At 35.7% G+C, this 24,246-nt stretch overlaps 1 protein-coding gene across 12 annotated transcripts in view; it reads right to left on the bottom strand.

Annotated features, from left to right (window-relative positions):
• Positions 1-24,246, bottom strand: part of SLC26A8 (solute carrier family 26 member 8) — a 169,180-nt gene that overhangs the window by 36,575 nt on the left and 108,359 nt on the right. For 10 of the 12 annotated variants that reach the window (XM_074236436.1, XM_074236439.1, XM_074236438.1 and 7 more), the window contains 4 exons: positions 17,228-17,297; positions 16,508-16,600; positions 16,279-16,407; positions 12,504-12,890 (listed from right to left, as the gene is read on the bottom strand). In XM_074236436.1, coding sequence (XP_074092537.1) covers positions 12,504-12,890; positions 16,279-16,407; positions 16,508-16,600; positions 17,228-17,297 — 679 coding nt within the window. The remainder of the gene's footprint in view (positions 1-12,503; positions 12,891-16,278; positions 16,408-16,507; positions 16,601-17,227; positions 17,298-24,246) is intronic. The other 2 variants (XM_074236437.1, XM_074236441.1) reach the window with 2 other exon arrangements.

Genomic DNA, 24,246 nt, shown 5'->3' with positions numbered 1-24,246 from the left:
GCAGCCTCTGGAGTCCCTGAGAAGCCTTTTTAAAGGACCACACTGCTCATGTACTGGCATGAAGAAGGGGTTATAAAAGGTGCCCTAAAAATTGTCTACTTCATCCAAACCTGACCTGCTTACCACAGGCAATCAGGTGGGGATTCCACCCTGCTGCTGAAACAGAAAAAACGTACAAACATTTTTGCAAAGATGATTCCACTCACCATCAGTACATGGAATGTACACATGCTTATAGATAACATGAAATCCAAGAATCCTGAAAGATGAACAATCCTTTTTGTAAGAGAACTTAACAAGTATCACTTACAAATAGTAACTCTGAGTGAAACAAGGCTGGCAAATGAAGACCAGCTTATCAAAGTTGGAACTGGAGGTTTATTTTTTCTGGAGTGTTCACAGTGAGAGTGTGTGCTATGAAGCTGTTAGAAGTTTTTCAATCAAAACTAATCTAGTCAACAATCTTGTATGCCTACCAAGAGTAGTGAATTACAGGCTCAGGAGAAAACAGTGGCCACTTGCAAGAAAGTGCCATACCACCATCATCAATACTTATGCTCCCACCATGATTAATCCTGATGAGATCAAAGAAAAATTTTACAAAGACTTAGGAAACCCTTATCATCAATGTGCTGAAAGAGGACAAGCTTACATAGTCACTAGACATGGCGGGGAGTCCTTGGGAGGAATGGAGTCAGAAACAGCAATAGCAATTCTCACTTACTACTGAAGACTTGAGCATCTCATGATCTCAACACCAAAACTGTCTTCAATTTACCGAAACACAATACACATTCCCAGCAAACATTTAATAGACTATTTCACTGTAAGGAGAAGAGACAGGATATGAGAGCAACAAAGGCAATGTGTGGTGCAGAGTATTGGACTGATTTTATCTCTTCCAAGGTTATTATATGCATTCAACAAAAGCTGCAGCCACAAGGCAACAGAAGACTTAATGTCAACAGATTAAAGTGCTTCTTCTAGAGTGAGTTTATTGCTAATTTGTAGGGAAAGCAGAGCCAATGCATGGTTGAAACTGTAGAGCAATAAAGGAGTGGGGAAGCTTTCAGAGATTTGGTGTACTACATTGCATTTAATCATTTGGGCTAGAAAACTCACAAAGATTGGTCTGGAAAAAAATGATGGGGAAATTCTAAAACTGCTAAATAAAAAATGAGAACTCCATAGGGTTTCTAGCAGGGTAGCCCATCCAACAAAGGAGGATGAAGTTTAAGTAGCTAAGTAGGCATATCTAATACATAATCTAGAAGACTTTCTGAAGGGGGAAAGATATGAGAACAGTTGGGATTAAAGGAAGGGTTATGAAGTGACCAGACATGAAAAGTAGTAGATTCTGGCCAGTTTGCTTGCTCTAGGGATGATGATGATGATGATGATGATGATGTTTGTCCTTCATTCTCAAAGACGACCATGACATCAGGGAGGTGATGCCATGAAAAAAATATGAATTGGATTTGAGTGAGGGGGTGCTGTGCTAAATCACCAGCCTTACTTTCTCCTGCAGAACCATCTGAGTCCAGTGGCCTGTCTGAGTTCAGTTTCTGGTTAAGAAATTAAGAAGACAGGATTTAATTCCATCAAAAGTAAAGTTCAAACTTTCTATTATTAGCCATTTCATAATGGCATAACTAGATATTTTATTTTTCCAATTACAAGTAATGAAAGTTTTCCAACATTCATCTACATGCAAATGCCTATTTATAAGTTGCATAATTTCTTTCCACCACCCTCCCCTCAGCAGTAAACAGTTTGGTGAACTTTGTACATATATAATTATGTTTAACATGTTTATAGATTAGACATTTTCCAAATGAAGAATTAGAACTAAGGGAAAAGAAAGAAAACTATGAGATAGGAAGGAAAATTAGTAAGAAATTTTAAAAAAGTGAACATTCTTGGAACACAGTGGATAGAGCACCAACCCTGGAGTTAGAAAGACCTGAGTTCAAATCCAGCTTCAGACACAAAAATAATTACCTAGCTGTGACATTGGGCAAGTCACTTAATCCCACTTCCTTGCAAAAAACAAAAACAAAAAAAAAGTGAACATTCTGTAGGGGTTTTTATTCTTTTGTTTTTCTTCATCTGAATATGGATAGCATTGTCCATAACAGGTCTCCTAGAGTAAAATGGAGGCAGAGTTAGTATATGACTTTTTTCCCATTTGATTCTGCACTTAATGCAGCCTCTGAGTCTGAAACAAATATGGATTGATTCTTCACTGCTTGAATTAATATTAACACCAAGAAAATACACAACTCTCTTCCAGTTTCTTGCAGTCCACACTGCACCATCCTTAAGGGGTAATGGCTGAGAGGAGCTGCATCCCTCAAAGTTGATAAACTCATAATGTTGTTAATGTAGACAGTGTTCTCTTGGTTCTGCTCCCTTTGCTTAACATTAATTCCTATAATTAATTCCATGCTTCTCTAGAGTCTGACCATTCATGGTTTCTTATAGAATAGTACTCTGTAACATTCATATATAATAACTTCTTCAGTCATTCCCCAATTGATGGGCATCCCCTCAATTTCCATTTCTTTCCCACTACAAAAAGAGTTGCTATGAATATTTTTGAAATAATTTTTTTGATTTCTTCCTAGATATGGCCCAGTATTGGAATTCCTGGGTCAAAGGGTAAGAACAGTTTAATTGCTCTATGGGCAAAGTTCCAAATTGCTTTCCAGAATGGTTGGATTAGCTCACAACTCCAACAGTGCATTAATATCCAAATCCTCTCACACCCTCTCCAACACTGATCATTTTCCATTTTTGTCATCTTAACCAATTTGATAGGTGTGAGATGATACCTCATAGTTGTTTTAATTTGCATTTCTCTAATTAGTAATGGTTTCAATACATGTTTTTTTTTGGGGGGGGTAGGTTTTTTTTTAGATTTTTTCAAGGCAATGAAGTTAAGTGGCTTGCCCAAGGCCACATGGCTAGGTAATTATTAAGTGTCTGAGGTCAGATTTGAACCCAGGTACTCCTGACTCGAAGGCCGGTGCTCTATCTACTGCACCACCTAGCTGCCCCTCAATACATGTTTTAACTTTTTAAATGTTCCTAGTCACATAGAAGTCAAAGTCTTAATTTATTATATTCTAGATAATTTTGTTTAGTTATAATTTAAATGAATTGCAGAATTCAATTTAGAGTATAATGGTAAAAAAGAAACAGTCAGGGAGTGGATGGGGGAAGACAGGAGAGAGGAGATTGGCTGCAGGAAATGGTTTTTCTGCTCTGCAAGACAGAGGGAGGAAATACTAGATCTGGAGTCACTCTGAATGGTGACTGCTTCTTGACCCATAGATCTATATGTCAGCAGTCAAAAATAAGATCTGTATCATTTAAGAAGCATTGGTATGCCTGAAAAATCATGACCATACAAAATAGACTGCTATATTTTAAGAAAATTACTCCAATCTACAAAGTAAAAATAGTGATTACACTAATCACCTCCTGAAAGAAATACCAAACTAAAAATACCTTAGAATATCATACTCAAAATCTAGAGCCTCCAAATCAATGAATACTACAGTCAGCTAGAGTCAAGTCAAAGGAACTAGTTAGGACAACAGAAGACTAAGCCATGACTATATACTATTGGAGAGAAAATCTTGGAATTTGATATCTGAAAAGACAAAACCTAAAGGCTTAAAAATAAAAACAAGAATCTTTAAAACTGAGTAAAATAAAGGTAAGAAGGAAAAAATGAATTTTAATAGAAAACTTAAATAAATCTAATTTCTACCAGAAAAAAATGGAAACAAGTGAGGAAGAAGGAAGAGGAACTAATAGGTTTGCTTATTTGGAAAGCTTGAGAAAAAGAAGATTCAAACATGAAGGGAACATGATGGGAGCCTGAATTTTGTGAACCTCAATTAAATCTGAATCAGACATATGATGGTTGAACACATATACATATACAGAATTTGGATAAGAACTATATCAAAGTCAAAAAGGAAAGAGAAGGGAAGAATAGTAAAAGGAGTTAATAATTGAGGGCAAAGCTGGAGAGGGAATAATCAAAAGTAAAATATACCTCAGTTCTTCTAATTTGTATCTATGATGTTTTATATCTAAGCCACATATCCATTTGCAGCTTATTCTAGTTAAGTTGTGAGGCATTATTTTAAATAAACCTAATTTATACCAGAAATAAAATATTTTTCAATAAATGAAGGTGTCATTTTCCCTTTAAAAAAAAAGTGAGAAGCTTAGAGAGATGCAGGATTCTTGGCTCAGTAAGAAGGTAGATGAAATTCAGTTTTACACTGATAGTAATAATACAAAGTGCTTTTATAATTCCTAGAAGGCTATTGATTGGTTAAAGACATATGATGCATCTCAACTACTCAGTGCTGATGAAACCACTTTGATTAAAGATAAAGGCATGATTCTGGAGAGATGCATGGAACACTTCTAAAGTTTTCTCAACAGATGGTTATCAATCAAGGCTGAAGCCACTGACCACATACCTCAGGTTGAAACCAATCCCTCTTCAACTGAAGAAGAGGTTTTGAATGCCATTAAGCTTACTCTTGTGTGGTTAAATGCCTGGTGCTGATATACCAGCTGAGATTTACAAGGCAGGGAGAGTCCATTCCTTATAAAAAAAAACTGACTGAAGTTTTTTCTGGGTTACATGGCAAAAGGGGGATTATCCCCCAGGAGTTCAAGGATGCCTCCAGTGTCCATCTCTATAAAGGTAAAGAAAATAAATTGTCTTGTCACAATCACAGGGGAGGGGGTTCTCTCTCAGCCATTGCTGGAAAGATTCTTCCCAGAGTCCTCCTTAATAGACTAATCCTTCACTTGGAAGATGGTCATCTAATTAAGAGCTCTGGGCCCTTTAGAAAGGCCAAAGAATGATTGATAGGATGTTTACTGTCCAACAACTTGAGGAGAAATGTCAGGAGAATAGCAGTCTCTATGTAACATCCGTCAATCTGACCAAAGTCTTTGATTATTGTTAATTCTGAGAGCTTGTGGAAGATCATGTTAAAATTTGGTTACCCACAGAGTACTGTACTCCAGTTCCATGATGGCATGCATGCATGTCTTCTGGGTGATGGATGGTGCTCTCAAGATTTCCCAATCACCAGTGGAATGAATGTTTTGTGCTTGCTCCCATGCTTTTTAGCTTGATGTTTTCAGAAATGTTGTCAAGGATGATGAATACTGAATCAAGGTCAGTTATTGCATTAATGACAAATCACTCAACTTGAAAAGGCTGTAAGCCTAGAGTAAAATGGAGGCAGAGTTAGTATATGACTTTTTTCACATTTGATTCTGCACTTAATGCAACCTCTGAATCCAAAACAAATATGAGTTGATTCTTTGCTGCTTGAATTAATATTAACACCGAGAAAACACACACTCTCTTCCAGTCTCTTGCAGTTCACACTGCACCATCCTTAAGGGGTAACTATAGGTTTCAGCAAGTGGAGAAATTTTGAATATTGTGCACAAGGTCGGTTACCTTGGCACTATACTTAGGGATATACACATTGATGATGAGTTTGATACATACTCATTGCCAGAGCTAGTTCAGTGTTTGAGAGGTTCCAAAGGAAAGTGTGGGAGGTATTAGGTTGCCTACCAGACTAATGGGCTGACCTCATTGTTGTATGCCAGTGCAACCTGGACATTATACCAATGCCAGGTCAGGAAACTGAACTGCTTCCATTTAAATTGTCTTAGGAAAATTCTGATGGTTATCTGACAAAATCAGGTCCTAGACACTAAGGTCTTCTCTTGAGCTAAATTGCCAAGCATTCAAATTGTAGTACAAAGAGCAACTCTGATGGGTTGGTTGCATTGCTCAAATACCAGAAGTACATTTACCTAAAAGACTATTTTATAAAGCACTCACAGAAGGCAAGCATTCACACTGAGGTCAGAAAAATAATATAAGTACATTCTCAAGATCTTTCTGAAGAATTAAGGAATTGATTGTGTGACAAGGGAGATCCTGGCAAAGGTACACACAAGCATGCCTGCATCAAAGAAGGTACTATGCTCTATGAGTGAAGCAGAGTTTCAATAGCTCAAAGGAAATGTGAGATGCACAAATTTGGAGACTTCTTCACTCCAAATGTTCATGTGAACTATTTGTATCTAACTTGTGGTAAAGCTTTTTGAATTTGTATTGGTCTGATCAGTCAAAGAGAAATACTAAACACAAGTGATGCCATTTTGATCTTTTTCAAGAATGAAGAACAGCAATCAACCAACATAATATTCAATCTCCCATCCTTTTGCCTTTGCTTAGGTTATCTATCAAAATGGAATGTTGGAATGCTGGAATGTTCTCCCTACTCACCTCCATTTCTTGGCATCCCTAGTTGCCTTCAAAGCATAGTTCAAATGCTATTTCATCTACAATGTTTTTTATTTTTTAAAAAATCTATGCAGTATCTTAGTATTCTCTCCCATCATCTAAAATTGTTTTGCATTTACTTGGTCATAGAGTAGATAAAGCTGGGCTTAGAACCAGAAGAACAGCGTTAAGTCCTGCTTCTGATACACACTGGTATATGACCCTGGTCAAGTTACATAACCCTGCAGTGTTCTACACAAATCTCTCTAAGAGTTCAGAGCAACTGCAATAATAGAGGAAATTTCATTATCTATGGCTTCCCTATATCAATGAAACTATTAGTCCAGTCCCCGGCCCCATCCCCTTTGGCATAGTATATAATTTGCATTTACTTACTTGTGTATATGTTGTTTTTCTTCAGCAGAATGTAAAGCTTTTGAGGACAGGGTCTGTTTCATTTTTATTCTTGTATCCCCTGCACCTAAGCAGCTATATGGCACAGTGGAGGAAATACCAAGCCAGGAGTCTGATCTGAATTTATCTGTGACTTCAGATACATACTAGCTGTCCTCAACTGTAACAGGAAGATAAGAATAACACCTATTTCCTACAGTAAGGGTCAAATGAGAGAATATTTCTAAGGCACAGAGCCTGGTACATAGAAGATGCCTAATAAATGTCTGATGAACTGAATTTCTTAGTAACTGTTAAAAATAATAAAGTCAGTTTAGCATAAACTTTGTTCAATGAAGTCATGCTAGCATTTTGGATCACTGCTTTCTTTTTCAGGTGTTCACTGGTTGGTTGGTTCTTATTCTTTGTTATTGAAGAATAATAAGAAGACATCACTAGAGCCACGTTACAGTGTGTCTGACTGTGGCTCAGAATGTTTTCCCACAAGTTGGGCACAAACAGACCATGTGAACACCTGGGTAGGGTGCACCTTTCATGTTTCCTTTGAGCTGCTTCAATTCTGCCTTGCTCATAAATGCTACATTATAGAGAGGCCATATGACCTGGGTTTAGGTCACCCCATTGTCATTATGAAGGAATCTGAGCAAATTCTTTCTTAGTGCTCTAATCAATTCTCTAAGACTATAATTTAAAAAGACAGTGTTGACTTGTATTAATGGAGGAAGGCTTCTCAACTGGAAGTTTTCTTTATCAATGAAACTATAGTTTCTGTTTCAATCTGTTGTATCAGGGATTGAAACTAAGTTCACTGGACTATAGTTTGCAGAATCCAGTCTCCTTCATTTTTAAAAAAATTGGAGGGGCAGCTAGGTAGCGTAGTGGATAAAGCACCAGCCTTGGAGTCAGGAGTACCTGGGTTCAAATCTGATCTCAGACACTTAATAATTACCTAGCTGTGTGGCCTTGGGCAAGCCACTTAACCCCATTTGCCTTGCAAAAACCTAAAAAAAATTGGAATATTTGCCCTTCTCCAGTCCATTAATACAAATCCTGTTCTTCATGTTCTTTCAAAGATCATTGAACCTTTGTTCAGTACTTGAGGAGGTACTTCATCTGTTGCAGGTGACTTGAACTCATCAAGAGCAGCTAGGTATTTCCTTACTAACTCTATATTTATCTTGAATGTCACCTGCTTATTAGTCTTGTTATGGTCTTTCCTCCAAAGAACTTTCTCCTTGGCAGAGAAAACAGAAGCAAAAAAAATAAATAAAGTTGTTCTGCCTTCTTTCTCTTATCATCTTATTATTTCCCTCTATCCTAAGAAATAGTCCTATCCCTCTTTTGCAGTTTCTATTTTCCCCATATTACTTTTAGAAAACCTTTTTTTGTTATTAATTTTTCTCACTTGTTTCAGCTCACTCTAAGCTTTAACACTACTAATACTATTCTAAAAGGCATTTGCATTCACTCTGTTAAGATGTCCCATAGACTTCTTAAACTTGTCCAAAATCGAACATTTCCTCTCCACCCCAAATTCCTACTTTCCCTATTTCTTCAATGTTTACCACCATCCTCCTAAGTCATCCAATTTTGTAACCTAGGTCTCATTGAGAGTCACACCTTGATTTTCCACATATCCATTGGTTGCCAAGTCCTGTCAATTCTACCTTCACATCTCTCCTCTGATATTGCTACCATTCTGGTTCAGGCTCTCATTACCCTACACCAGGATTATGTAATTGCCTTCTGGCTGGTTTCCTTTTCCCCCCACTCCAGTCCATCCTACACTCAGCCATCAAAGTGCACTCCTGAATAAATTTCGGAGGCTACTTATTTCTTCCAGAATCAAATATAATATCCTCTGTCTGGTTTTTAAAGCCCTTTATAATCAGACCCTCTTGCCTTTCCAGAGTCCTCCTGCCTTATCCCCCTCCATGTAGAAAGTAGTAATTCTAGCCTCTGTACTATTCCTCACACACAACACTCCATCTTCTGACTCATACCTGGTATCCTCTGCCTCCTCATCTCTGTGGCTCATCTTTCCTGGCTCATCTTTCCTGGTTTCTTTTAAGTCATAGCTAAAATTCCACCTTCTGTAAGAAGTATTTCCCAATCCTCCTTAATATTAGTTCCTTCCTCCCAATTTATCTAGCATACATCTTATTTCTTGTCAGCCTCATTATAATGGAAGCTCCTTGAGGGCACAGTCCTTTTGTCTTCTTTTATTCCCAGAACTCAGTACAGCAGGACACAGAGTAGGCAATAATAAATGTTTGTTGACTTGACTAGACTTGACATCTCTGGGACTCAGTTTCTTCATATGAAAAAATAAGGGGATTAGACTAAATGGACTCTAAAGACCAGGATTCTAAGAGCATAAGGAATATATCTGCATTCCAGGAATAACTGTGCCAACATTTTCAGCCACAAGAGGGATTAGAACCAGATGCCAGCCTAGGACAGCAAATAAAAAAGTTACAGCTCACTCATAGATAGATAGAACTAGATTTGACAACTGGCTAGCGAGTATGTTTTTAGCTAAATAGACAAAGATTATCCTAGATAGTATTCTGAAGTATTCTAGGCAGGCTAAAAGAGCTTATAGCACAATTAGTGAAAAGTCAGCTAAAGCTTAACAGAGGAATCAGATTGATAAGACCCAAAAAGAAGACTAAAAAGCAGATTCTGGAAGTGACTAAGAGAATCCCTCCAGATTTATTAATAGAGTTAACCTGAATCTCAGGCTAAATACCAAGGAGACATGAATTGGCATCTAACTCAGACAAACAGCTGAAAATAGTAAAGGGAACAGAAAGAGGCCAAGTGTTTCATAAAGTATACCAGTTCAGTTGATTTGTGGCTAGACTTTAGTTACCTAGGATAAGAAATCTGATGCAGTAAAGCTTTTTCTTGATTGTACTTTTGGCTTTCTCTAAAGAGTATGTATGTCTTAGTGATTCTTAGGAGGAAAAAAATTAAAAGATGAGTTACTAAAAAGTAAAAGAGGCTTTAAAACATCCCACTCCATTTTCAATAATTCCATAATTGTCAATTCAATCTTTTTAAATTTTATAACTTTCCCATTTTAACATGTTAAATCTCTCTTTGTTTCTGTGTATTCCAGACAGTAAACTGTTACTATTTTAAGGTCAAAGTGGGTTTTGTGGTTTATTTCAGAGACATCAAAGGGGGAATAATTGGAAATCTATCCTTTCCATTGGATATCTATATAGAAAGGATTCCAGATTGGAAGCAAAAGGAGTGATTGCAATAATATCAAAGTAGTAAGCAAGTAACTGGAATTAGTAGGAGAAAAATAAAAAGCAGAGCATGGAAAGTTGGCCAAGATTGAGAAATTTAGCAGAGAGTTAACAGAGATGACTCTCAAATCTATACATCCAACCCTAATCTCTCTTGAACTTCAGTTCTTTACTATCTACAATAATGTTTGTTGACTGACTGGAAGTCCCACTGACCCTTGAAATTCAACACCTCCTCTGTCCTCCAAGATACTCTATTTTTATGGAGAAAATCACCATATTCCCAGTTATCCACATGCATAATCTCAAAGTCTTCATTCTTGCTTCCTTCTCATTCCAAAATATCCAATCAGTGTTCATACTTTGTTACACACACACACACACACACACACACACACACACATTCTTACAAACTTTTACATCTGTAACTCCCTTTATCTTTACCTGCATGCCATCTATCTATCCTAGCCCAGAACCTCATCACCTCTTAAGTGATTTATTGTAGTATAGTAGCTTTCTAATTTGTCTTCCTATTATTTCCCAACCCTTTCTTTTCCAACCCAATCTATGACTACAAAAATAATCTTCCTATTGTATCCCTTCTGATTTAAAAAAAAACACCTTCATTAGTTACTTATTATCTCCAGGAATAAAAACAAAATCCTTACCAGGACTTATTTCTCATGACTTCTTTCCTTATGTAGTATGGCCCCATTGAACCCATAGCTTTTCCTGAATTCTACATTCCATTTGTCATCATTATGCATTTGCCTAAATCATTTGCTATGCCTGAAATGTACTTCCTTTATTATTTCTGAATCCTTTTCTTTCTTTAAGGTTCAGCTCAAGTTGCATATCCTCCATGAAGCCTTTTCTGATTCTAATTTACTTTCCTCTCTCAAATTACCTTATATCAATTTATTTGTGTACATATTGCAACCCTTCAATCAAATGTAAACCCCATAAAAACAGGAACTATTTCATTTTTGTCTTAGTAGTCCCAGTACTTAGAACATGACAAACGTAATAAATGTTTGTCAAACTGAACACTGCCAGAAATGGCAAGACAGCCTCCAATGTTAAATCTACCTTTCAAGCCTTTTCTTCCTTTCTTCATTCTTCCAAGGCCAATGTCTCACTAATTTCACTAATCCCTTCCACTTATCTTTTACTTCAGTCAAACTGATCTACAACCAATTTACTTTTTGATTTTGTGTATTTATGGATGCCATTTTCTTTTTGAGACTGCCTACATAACACATACATACAAACATATAAAAGTTCACATTTCTTTCTTCTTTTAAAATATGACTCAAAATTTTGTTCTTTAAGAGATTTCCCTGATACTCTACCCTAGATTGATCCATCATTTATTTCCATTTAAGTATCTTTATCAATTTGTTATATAATTTGTACTACTTGAAAGTGAGTGTTTCATAACAGGGAGAACACTAGATCAGGACTTAGGAAACCTGAGTCTTAGTCTTGGTTTTGTATTATTATGAATGATTTATTTATTTATTTATTTTCTGAGATTCAGTTTTTTTATCTGCAAAATGAAGTTAGAACAGATGATATAATTTTTAAGTTTTATAATTCTATGTATTGTTTCACAAGTTAATATAAATGTTTTGTTTCTCCAGCTAGATTATATGTAGCTTTGGAGAACAGAAGACCTTCTTTCATCCTATCCAATCTTTCCCACAATTGAGTAGGAACTTAGTAAAATTTGCCCTTTTATAATATGCTTATGTGGAAAACAGCTAGGTGTGTTGGTGAGCAATGACAAGACTGGAAAATCTGTTGCGTTCCAGAGTTCTAAGTTGCAGTAAGATATGGTTTCTCAGAGTCTGCTCCTATCTTCAGGATTAATGGGGTAAGCTCTCAGAAGTGGCTGAATTGGCACGGGTTAGAAAGGGAGAAAGTCAAAACTCAGATTCTGATCAATAATGGGAATGGCCCAAATGAGTAACCTTCCAGCATAGGTGAGATAGGGTGATCCAGTAACTATAAAAGCCATTAAGAGTTTTCTGGATTTCATAATCAAGACTGGTCAAAACATGGCTTTTCTAGAGAATTACAGTTTTTACATAGGGAAACCTGGTTCTAAAAAGTATCACTGAATATGAATACTTTAGATGCCAAGCTGATATACCATTTCAATTGATCAAAAAGTTATATGCCTGGTATTTATTTTCTTTGCATTTTGGATGAACTCTGAAAAAATGGCAATCTAATAATAGGAAATAAATGAATAGAAAAGGTAGCAGAAGTCTTAGATTAAGAATAAATAAAAAGGGGCGGCAAGGTGGTGCAGTGGTTAGAGTACCAGCCTTGGAGTTAGGAGTACCTGAATTCAAATCTGGCCTCAGATACTTAATAATTACCTAGCTGACTTAACCCCATTGTCTTGCAAAAACCTAAAAAAAAAAAGAATAAATAATAAGACTGTTGCTAAAGCCTCCTTATTTATCCCTTACCTGTCTTATTACTTGTGTAGCCTTTACATCCACAAAATTCACCATAGTGAAATCCAGGATGATAGTATGGACAGTTGATATAAAAGATACATCAGAACTATCTTTCATTCTAGGATGATATTCACCATGTTCATTGGCTGATGGTGAAGCCATTAACATTTGCTCTCCAGTATTGTATATTGTGGTATGACTGGGAACCCAGACTTGGTCTACTTCTTCATTCTTTGAATTTAGGTGTCTTAAATTGCTATGGCCTGACACATAAGCCATTTGCTCTTCAGACAGACTACGGTTCAGGAAGGCATTGTCATAGGGTGAGTATTGGAGTAGCTCAATGGAGGATGCATCACTTTCGGATATGTTCTCAAGGTGTTCCGTGTAAGCAATCTGGGATAAGAATAAAGGAACAATATGTAAAAGGGTCAAAATTGAACTCAGACAGGGTAATTGTACCTGGAGAAGGAAGCTGGCAGAATCTACTAATTTTCATCTGTCAGATCTCAACTATTCTCAAATCTTCTCTACTTCAAAAAAATCTTTCTAGATTATGTATTAGATAAGCCACTTAGATCATTTTATCATAGATTTAAGGCTAGGGGGGACCTCAGAAGACATCTAGTCTGGCATTTATTCATCTAGACATCTTCACAAATGAAGAAACAGAGTTCCAGAAAGATTAAGTGATTTGCTCACAAGAATGAAGCAGTAGATCTGTGATCTAACCCAGTTCCCCGACTCCAAATTCAGGGCTTTTCCCAATGCATCCTGGTAGCTTGTATATGTCCTGTGGTCATCCCAATTTCAACATATACAAAACCAAATCTATCCATCCCTCCTTCCAACAGTCTCACTCTTCCAACTTCCCTCCATACATAGAAAATGAAACTTTTGGATATATACATGCTACAATTAATGAATTCAGAAAAAAAATTGGGGCATCTAATTAAGAGTCTCTTACAATGTATTTCCATCAAAGTTTTTCTAAAATGTGTTTATTTCATGGAGTGGTTATTTTTAGCTTGATTATCAGTTTCATTCATTTTCCTATTAACTCAAGAATTGAAATCATCTTTGACTTATTTTTATATCTATATGTGGAATAATGTTTTATATAATGGATTGAGAAAGGGACTTGTAGTCAGGAGGACAGGTTCAAATCTCACATTTATTAGCTGCACCACTATGGAACATGTCATTTAACCTTTCTGTGCTTTAATGTTCTCACTTATAAAGCAAGGTGGTTAGTTCTATCTCTAAACAGCAAATTACCAGCTTCTATCATTTTTTCCTCAAAAATGGCTTTCATTCTGATTTTTTTACTGCCTTGCTCAGTCTCAGACCAGATGCCCATATACTTCCCTGCTTACTATTGCAGCAGCCTACTAGCAAATTGATTTGACATCTTCCAAATTATTTCTCTTAAACACTCCTTTCATTAAACACCATTTTCACTAAGTATCAATAAGTATCAGTCATTTCAATTATTGGAATTGATAAATTATTGAGTAACTACTTTGTGTTAGGCATTGAGACACAAAAGAATTATGAGATTACCCTTGAGGAGTTTATATTCTAATTAAGGAAGATAGGACATAGACCTAGAAATATGTTTACCTAGAAGTAAAAAACAAGATATCATATACTGATAAAGGAATGGTATAGTTAACAAATGCTAAAGGGTCTTGGAGTAGACAGTGATCTGTGAGACTTGGTGAGCTCAAGGATAGTTTGGTGGAAGAGGTAGAACCAGAATTAAATGTTGAAGAAAAGGAAATAAATTTAGGCAACTGAGAAGGGTAAGTAGGGTCAAAGGAAGCTCAGCAATCAGAAATAACTTTATAAGGGGCAGCTCGGTGGTGTAGTGGATAGAGCACCGGCCCTGGAATCAGGAGTACCTGAGTTCAACTTTGGCCTCAGACACTTAATAATTACCTAGCCGTGTGGCCTTAGGCAAGCCACTTAACCCCATTGCCTTACAAAAACAAAACCTAAAAAAAAAAAAAAGAAATAACTTTATAGAGGCAGCTTGGTAGTATAGTAAAGAGAGTTCTGTTCTTGAAGTTAGGAAGACCTGAGTTCAAATTCTACTCCACGCATTTAACTGGTTGTGTGATCTTGTGTAAGTCTCAGGGGAGGATCAAATGGGATAAAAAAGGCTAACTGCTTTGTAGACATTAAAGTTGTATACAAATGCTAGTTATTACTATCACAATTATTATATAATCTCAAGTAGAAACTCCACCTTTCTGTAAGGATTTCCACAATGAAAATTTCCCTAACTTTCTTCAGTTCATTTTTTACTATTTCCTTCTACTTCAGTCATGCCAAACTCCTTCTTGTTCCAGAAATATATCCTTTGGCATTTATTCATGCTATTTTCCTCTCTGAAAGGCTATTCTTACCCTTTCACATATCTAATTATTATTATTATCTTCAAGACCCAGATCCAATGACACCTCTTCCATAAAATACTTTCTGACTCATAATTTTCCCTGAAAGCTTATATTATAGCTATACTATATAATTTAGTGCTAATTACATGCTGCTTATAATGTTTACTCATTACTTCATATGTTAACATGAATATAGAATTCTTGGGCCTTCAATTAGACTTTAGGCTGCTTTTGGATAGGGAACAAAATATACTTTCGGGGAGATTTTTTGAAAGAGCCAGCACATAGTGTATGAGCAATAAAATGTGCTCTTCATTAACAGAAGCTATGTGTATGTTTGGTCCAACATATGTATCCAGAGAGGGAAGAAAGGAAGGACAGATTCAGAACAAACAAGTCCTACTATATTCATTTGTTTTTGTGAAGAAAACCACCATGGAGATGATCCCAAAAGTTATTTTAAGGAATTTCAGTAGTGCTGATGCTTTAGAAGATAAAAAAGTGAGAGTCAGGATGCAATGTCTGAAAAGGACAGAGTATGTTTGTGTAAATCTGTGTCAAGAGTAGGAATGAAGTATGTGTATGTGGTGGGGCAGACTACACTTGTATATGGGGATAAAATGGCCACTCTCAGAATGCTTGTAATTTATTCCCTGGAAGAATGCTTAGAGTTTAAATAGTAGAAGGGGGCAGCCCTGCTCAGGGAACAAAGAAATTATGAGGATTGGTATGTCTTGGTATTAAATAATAATTCACCACTTCCATAACTAAACTCACTGTCTAGAATTGATCTTTCACATATCTCTCACTAATTACTCTCAATACTATGATAAATAAGAAGCAGAAGCTATCAGGACTATGACAGATTCCTAAGAATTCTATGCATTTTCTCACTGCTTTAGCCCTGGAGAGAAAAAAACAATTTTTTAATATAAGAAATTCAGAGATACAAAGATGGGCAAAGAAAGAACTGGAGAGTAGATATCCAACCACGAAATTCTCGAATGACAATCTGAAGAAACTGCTGTTCATTTATGTTCTTTGGTTAAGTAAAACATCTAACTGCCTTAAGGAAATTTATTCAGTTTGGTCACATATTAAAATGTGACATGGGAAACTCCATTGTTTTAGAAAATCCTTACCCATTTTTCCATACCTGTAAATCCAAGGAAAGCCAGATTCAGATCTGAAAAGCCAATGTCCTCACAGTTAGGAAAAAACTCACCTTCTAACATTCCAAAGTTAATCTAACTACCTTTCTCGAGATTCCTTATTCTAGGTCACATTATATATCCAAACCCCTAGCAAGCAAGGATTCCGGGATTCTTGAGAAACTACTTGATGAAATGAAGAGAAAAGAGGAGAAAAGAAGAGTCTCTAACCCTGGGGGGTGGCTCTGGTTCATCACAGTTGCAGGTACACTTAAATGGGCTTTCACCTATTTCAGACCTGTTTTCACTAAACAAGTTTCTCAAGTCTTCATCAGTAAGAGGCACAGTTTTCAGATCCACCTGAAAAAGATGAGAGGAATATCAAACTGAGAGGGAAGGCAAGGTGGTGGAAAGAAAAGAGAAGTTATGGAGAAGGGTAGGTAGGGAAAAACTTAATTACCTCTCTTAACAGTACTTGTTTGATTTGTTCAACATTTACAAAAGTGATGGCAGTGCAGAACTGAAAAATTTTCACTCCTGGAATGAACAGAATCTGGAAGATAAAATCTTAAACTGAGGAGAGTTCCCAGTTCTTTTATGTCACAAGAAGATGAGCTGTAGTCACCCGAGCTTTTTTTTTATCTCCATCATAGGTGAAAGCTAAAGTTAGAGCTGAGATTCTAAAGATTATCTCTTTTTTATATAAATTCATAGTGCTATAGAGCTAGTAGATAAAATCACAATTTTGCAAATTTAATAAAAAATACCATGCTGCTCAAATTTTCAGCATGTCTAATTTAATTATGAACCACTAAAATTCTCTCTTCCTTTATTCCTTCCTCTTTCTTCTCTTTACTTGACTCCCTTCCAAACTTCCCTTTTGTTTTCTTTCCTATTTCCCTTCCTTTCATTCTCTTCTCTTATTCTTTCCTAATCACCTCTTTTTCCTTAATTTTTCTATCGAGTAGTTTTAAATGTTTGCATTAATTTAGGGATACCTCTCTCTCTCTCTCTCTCTCTCTCTCTCTCTCTCTCTCTCTCTCTCTTTACTTCTGTTGACTTCTCTAATTTTTTTATTTTTACTTACAGTATTGGATAAGATTCCAAGAAGAGCAAATCATCAGTCCCATAAAAGTGAGGAGAGAAAATAGAGGGGAAGATGTTTGGTTTGGTTTCTTACCTCTCGGTAGTCAGTAAAGCTTCTGTAAATGTTGGTGTTAGGAATCTGTCCCAGGACAAGAATGTGGGTCCTGAAATGAAATGTCACTTGTCTTTTGGAAGCAATTGAGTCTAGACATTTGTCACCTTAGGGAAGGTTTGAAAATTTCCCTTTCTACTCTCTATGAATCTAAGTATAAACAAACACAATTTTACCTCTTTTAAGTTTTTTTCCCCATTCATTCATTCATTCATTCATTCATTCATCTATTTATCTATCTATTTGTTTATTTATTTATAAAATATTTTTGCAAGGCAATGGGGTTAAGTGGCTTGCCCAAGGCCACACAGCTAGGTAATTATTAAGTGTCTAAGGTCAGATTTGAACTCAGGTACTCCTGACTCCAGGGCCAGTGCTCTATCCACTGTGCCACCTAGCTGCCCCTGTTTTTCATTTTAGAGGTGTGGTATTAGCTTCACCAAATTATGATTACTTAAATATGGTAAAGTTATACACATTTTCATGTTTTAATGGCTCCAAAGTTAGTTTATATTGAATGAAAAGTATACTTTGAATTGAGAGACAGTCTCATGTTCGAGAGAAGTCATATATATATATGTAAATTTTTTGTAATTTTCATTATTTTTATTAGATGAAGTTCCTTTCACATAGTGCAACAATAACTACCAAAGTTTTTTTTCAAAAATCATAACATTAGATAGCAGCCCCAATGGCTTTTATTAGCAATTGTGAAGAATACTTGCTAATTCCATAAAGAAAATTTTGTACTTTTTACTTTTGAAAATCTTTTCTTCTAAAGAGAATTCAAGTATCAAGTTCTCTGTTATATAATAACTAATATTTACATAGTGGGTTCAAAGTTTGCAAATCCCTTTACATATAAGCTATCTCCTTCAGTTAACATTATTTTCCCATTTTGCAAAAGAGGAAACTAATGAAAATTATTAGATACTTTGTTCAGGGTCACAGAGCTACCAAATCACTGGGGCAGAATTTAAATGTCTTCTTAAGTCTAGAACATTTTCTACTAGCTATCTTTAATGCAATCAATTTTTAAATTATGAGTGTAGCTCAAGAAAAGAATTCAAAATCCAGGGAAATTTCTTATATAACTTGCCTAATTGTAATTTATTTATTCTTGTAATTTATTCTATTATATTCTTTTTTTTAGGTTTTTGCAAGGCAAATGGGATTAAGTGGCTTGCCCAAGGCCACACAGCTGGGTAATTATTAAGTGTCTGAGATCAGATTTGAACCCTGGTACTCCTGACTCCAGGCCTGGTGCTTTATCCACTGAGCCACCTAGCTGCCCCTATCATATTCTTATATTTCTTATATTATCATATATACTCTTGTAATTTATCTATTTTCTGTATTGCTCATAGAATCAAATCTTCCATGGTATCCATTCTGGGCTCTCCATCTGACTTGTAGAGTATACCCCACTAATTCCTCTTTTCCATTGTGCCTCACTCCCAGGACAATCCCAATTCCTACAGGTAAAAAGATATTGCCCCATAATAGGACACATTCCCTTCCCCTTGCCATGACCTTGATTAAGCAGCCCACTATTGATCTATATTCTCTCTCATGGCTACCCTTTTTTTTCAATTTCCTTAAAATCTCCTCCATGGATCCATGGTCTTCTACTCTCCCAGGTGCCAGATGCCCCTAGGAATTCCAAACCTGAGGCAGTGGTCTTTTCAAGCACCAAAGTTCCCAGACCACAATTTGCACAAAGAACATCTCTTGACTAAAAGCAACATTCATCAGTGGAATTCTCTCCTACTAGCAAAGAAAGGGTTCCCCTATTCTCCCTTTTCAATCCTCTTCCTTTTTTCCTTATCTTATTAAGATTACAGGGGTTACCTTTCCTTCATCACTATCCCTTGATTTGACCTAGGCACATCACACCTTCTCCTCTATCCTTTTGCTCCCCCACCCCCCTTTCAATCACTCTCCCACTTAACATTATAATGTGCCACAAAAACCATTGATTGACATGTAGGCAAGGTGTTGCCTAGTTCTGTCCATAATACCCATCTTTTCTAACATTCTGTCTTTATGTCTCTCTCTCTCTCTCTCTCTTTCTCTCTCTCATAGAAAAATATATATATAAATTTAGAAAGAAGTCTCATATATATTTATATATAATATAGAAAGAAGTCTTTTCATCCAGCTCTCTGTCACTTAGCTGCTGTTGCATTTATTCACTTCTCCCACATTTCTATTGTCTGAGAAGCAAATAATCTCTTTTTGATTTGGTTATCATTCTAAAACTGTTTCAAATATCTCTTTAATATTCAATTTATATGTTTTTTCCTTTAAGGCTAAGCACATTATTTGCAGAGTAGGTCATCTTAGGCTGTATCCTGAGCTCTATTGCTTTTCAGAACACTTTCCATCTCCTCCTGAATTTTTTGGTTGTAAAAGTCTTGTGCTATTTTTATTTCCTATTTGAAAGTCTTTCCAAAAATTAATGTCATTTCCAAAATTAATTCTATTTAACTATTATTTACTTTAGAGTTTACAGCCATGAGCTTTTTCTGGAGATGATCTATGAATCCTTTCAATTGCTATTTCATTTTCTATGTTCAGAAGTTCTGGACAATTATATTTTCTGCATTATGGTGGTATGGTTTTATCTTGCTATGTTCTTCTGTGACATCTGTGATTCATAGGTTGTCTCCATACATACAATTTTCAAAAATAATATGATTTGCTTGACAGTAAGCATATTTTAATATGGTTTTTTTTGTTTCTATTCTCCTGTCCTTTACATCTATGTATTTGCATTCCCAGTCGATTATTCTTTGTTAGTTTTTGCCACTACAGATTCGTTTTTCTATTCTGCTGACCATTTTTGCTAAGCAAGTTATAAATTCTGTTCTCATAATTCTTATTTCTCTTTTGAATCACTCAGGAACAGCATGCTGTGGTTCTTTTTTCTCCTCACATTCCACAGGGTCCTGTGACTCATCAAGCATTGGTTAATTTTCCTTTGTTGCAATACTGATTCATAGATTCTTGAACTTGTTTATTATATCTCGAGACCATAGTTCTTTTTCTGTCAATGTTTTCCCTGTTGATTTTTCTACTTATGTTTAAGATTTTTGAGTTTCCTTCTTCCTGAAATCTTTGGTAATTTCAATTTTTTTCCCCTTATATTCTTTCATCCTCATTTTCTGACTCCCTTTCCTCTGGTGGTGGTTTCCTTGGAGGTTGAATCTCAAAGAGTCTCAACCTCCTCCTATATTGAGCAAAACATGGTTCACCATCCCAAGTCTCAGCCTCAAGTGACTTTCAAGGGGACAGAACTGCTCTTTGGTTAAGGAACTCTTTCAAATTTAGTGAAGTATTGCAACTCTGGCCCCTTTACCTCTATGGCAACTTGTTCTGGTAGCCTGTCCCAATCTCTGTTCCCAAATTCTTTGGTCTAGCACAAGTAGTTCATAGAACTTCCATTCTGGTGCCAGAAGGTTTGATTTCTATAGTTCAGGTCTCTGAAACAATGAGAAGACACTGTAGATTGGGATAGGATCTTGAGCTTGATTTTAAGCCCAGACAAGCATCTTGACCTATTTTCTCTATCCTAAGCTCTCTCACAGACATCTTTTCCAGCACAAACTGCTGTCTAGCTCCTATAAATAGGAAAAGTTCTAGCAAGGTTCATCTCTCCCACAAACACCTCAGCAAAACTCTAAAAGGGCTTCAAAAGTTTTTCTACTCAATCCAACAGTCAGAAACCAGCAGGCACCATACAATGTAAGAAGATGGTAAACACTATCTAAAGCTTTCAGTGTCAGTAACATTTGTGAAATATTTCATTAATAGATTGAACTAATTAGGAACAAAGCAAAGGGCCTCGAAGTAAACATGATCTCCAGTAATAGGATCTGATACTTGTCAAGGATGTTGAAGGCCAGTATAAGTTTTCACAAATGCAGCCAGAAGGCAGTAGGATCTTGGTCTTGATCTGTTAGAGCATTATTGTAGATGTTCCATTAACGGGGAAAATACATTGAACAGTACATACACCAGAACATTTAAGAGTCACAGCAGGAGAATGAGTTATAGAAAAAATTAAAGAAGAAATAAAAAAATTAAATTAGAGCTCTTGGGGAAAAATTGGAAAGAGAATTTAATAGCAGAATAAATGTCAGAACTATGTAAAGATTTGGAATAGACTCTCTGAACAAAGAGAATGGAGCAAAAAGAACTGAATGAACCCTTAATATAAGAAGAAATATTAGAACAAAGTCAATGCAATTTTGATGCTTCATAAAGATATGAAGACAACCCTTGGTTCTCGAAGGCTAATGCCAGGGAATCAGAAACTCTTGACAGATTCTACCATGTTGGAAAGTCTTTGAGTGTGGCTTAAACAATAATATGATTCTGTTTCATGAGGAACAACTTAGCTCAGTCAGGAGAGGCACATCACTAGCTATTTATCACTTGGCAATGAAGTTTTCATCTTGGCAACCCAATAAATAATAAAATTTAAATATGGAAAAAAAAGAACAAAGTCAATGGATTGAAAAATTTTAAAAACTAAGTATAATTTCTACAGTCAAAAACAATTAACCTGGAAAAGAACTTCAGAAAGGAAAACGTGACTCATTTAATTGTGGAATATATTACAAACTACCTCACAGAAAGGTGAGGGATGAGTAGGGTACACTAAGATAATTTTTGATTCATAGCATCCCTGTTTGTGGTGGCAAAGAATTGGAAATTAAGTACATGTCCTTCAATTGGGGAATGGCTTAATGAACTGTGGTATATGTATGACATGGAAAACTATTGTTCTATTAGAAACCAGAACATTTTACACCCTATCAGCAACATGGGGGTGATGATCAACCTTGATGGACTTGCTCATTCCATCAGTGAAACAATCAGGGACAATTTTGGGCTATCTGCGATGGTACCATCTCTATCCAGAGAAAGAATTGTGGAGTTTAAACAAAGACCGAAGACTATTACATTTAACTTGGAAAAAATGTTATCTTATTATGTAATTTTTCTATCTCTTATATTTTATTTTTCTTCCTTAAAGATATGACTTCTCTCTCATCACACTCAACTCAGATCAATGTATACCATGGAAACAATGTAAAGACTAATAGAATGCCTTCTGTTGGGGTGGGAGGAGGTAAGCAAGATTATAAGAAAAATTGTAAAACTAAAAATAAATAAAATCTTTATAAAAAAGATAAAATTTTTTGAATATGGCAATAGTAATGCTAAAAAAGTAGATGAATAGAAGAACACTATTTTAAGGCAAAAATAGAACTAAAGGATGTTCAGAAGGAGAGGCAAGCAGAAAATCTCAACAAGTAACATGTTAAATTTATCATTATATCTTTGTAAAAAATGCAAACGGGGGCAGCTGTGTGGTACAGTAGATAAAGCACTGGCCCTGGAGTCAGGAGGACCTGAGTTCAAATCCAACCTTAGACATTTATTAAGTGCCTAGCTGTGTGACCGTGGACAAGTCACTTAACCCCATTGCCTTGAATAATTTTTTTTTCAAATGAAAACTAGATGTAATAGTGATTCATGTTTTGTATATAGTCCCCTTTCTCTATTCTTAAGTGTTCAATGCTCATGTTTAATGATTTTCTCTTACATACAGAACAGTAAAAAACCAAAAATTAACATGCATTTTAAAAAGAAATCCTCAAACTCTTTGAAAACATGGTTAAATAAGTAAAAATAAAAAATGTTGATGCCATATTTCAAGAAATCACAAAAGAAAACTCTTCAGAAGTATTAGAATCAGAGGGAAAAATTAAAATAGAAAGATTCTATTGGTCATCACCTAAAAGAGAATAAAAACTGAAATCATCCAAGAATAAAAAAAAATACTGCAAGAAACAAGAAAGAGTTCATATGCCAAGGAAGCACAGTTGGAATTATATGGCTTATAAGCAAGGGTAAATTTTTGTAAAAATAGAATATCATCATCCAGGTGTAAAATAAATTGTTAAGAGGACTTTCAAACATTTCTGATGAAAAGATCAGAATTGGGTAGAATCTGGAAAAAACAACAGTAACAAGGGAAGAAATAGGAAGGTAAATAGTGTTGAGCAACTGCAATTAAAGAAAAATGAATATTTCTTCAGAATTCCATTTCTTTGGGGAGAAGAGAAGTAAAGAAAAGACAAATATAGTCTGGAGGATAGGGATTGTTTTATTAGTTTTGAGAGGAGAAAGAGGAAAAAGGAACATAGTAGGACAGAAGAGGACTTAAACAGAATATAAATGTATATAAACACATCTTTCAAAACATGCTACCTTGATTTTGCTCATCCCTTATTTAGCTATGAATCCTTTTCCTATAGTCATAATGTGATGTTATATTTAGGTCATGAATCCATTTGTATACCAGGAAAAAAAGCAACCAAAAGAACAGAATAACTTCTAGCTCATATGCCTACTTAGCTATATAAAAGTTTTATGAAGATTATCTTAACACACAATATATAGGTTGAGGGCATATTCAGTGAGGGTATTAGTAAGGCAAACACAAGCTTTCACAAGAGGTATTCCATAGGTGACCACATTTTTATGAACACATAATTGACTGTTGTACTAGGACTAATCAGAAGAACAGAAGACAGCATTGTTTCCAATTAATTGCAAAATTGCTTTTAAGGTTGCCAAACTTCTCCCGAGCTCAAAAGTGTATCTTTTAAATATCATATTCTATCAGTATTATGACTGTAAGACATAGAATGCAGAGTTCTCTGAAGAACTGAAAATAAGTAATTCATCTTAGCCATTAGGGAAGCACATGGTAGCTGTGAGCAGGCTGCATCATCTAACAAATGAATTTTGAAGAACAGGAACAAAGGATGTCATCAGTGAAATAGATGACTGAAAAAGAATGTGAACTGATTACATGGTGAGGATGATGTCCTTGTAATATCAGGAGAAAGTCCCTTGGCATGTTGAGTTGATCCCTTGTGACAGATTTATAGGAGGACATGGACAAGGTTGGATGATAAGCA

Source organism: Macrotis lagotis, chromosome 5 (genome assembly GCF_037893015.1).
Source record: "Macrotis lagotis isolate mMagLag1 chromosome 5, bilby.v1.9.chrom.fasta, whole genome shotgun sequence".
NCBI lineage: Eukaryota > Metazoa > Chordata > Mammalia > Peramelemorphia > Peramelidae > Macrotis > Macrotis lagotis.
Note: the sequence above shows the minus strand (reverse complement) of the source record. Positions and strands in the feature narration are given on the sequence as shown.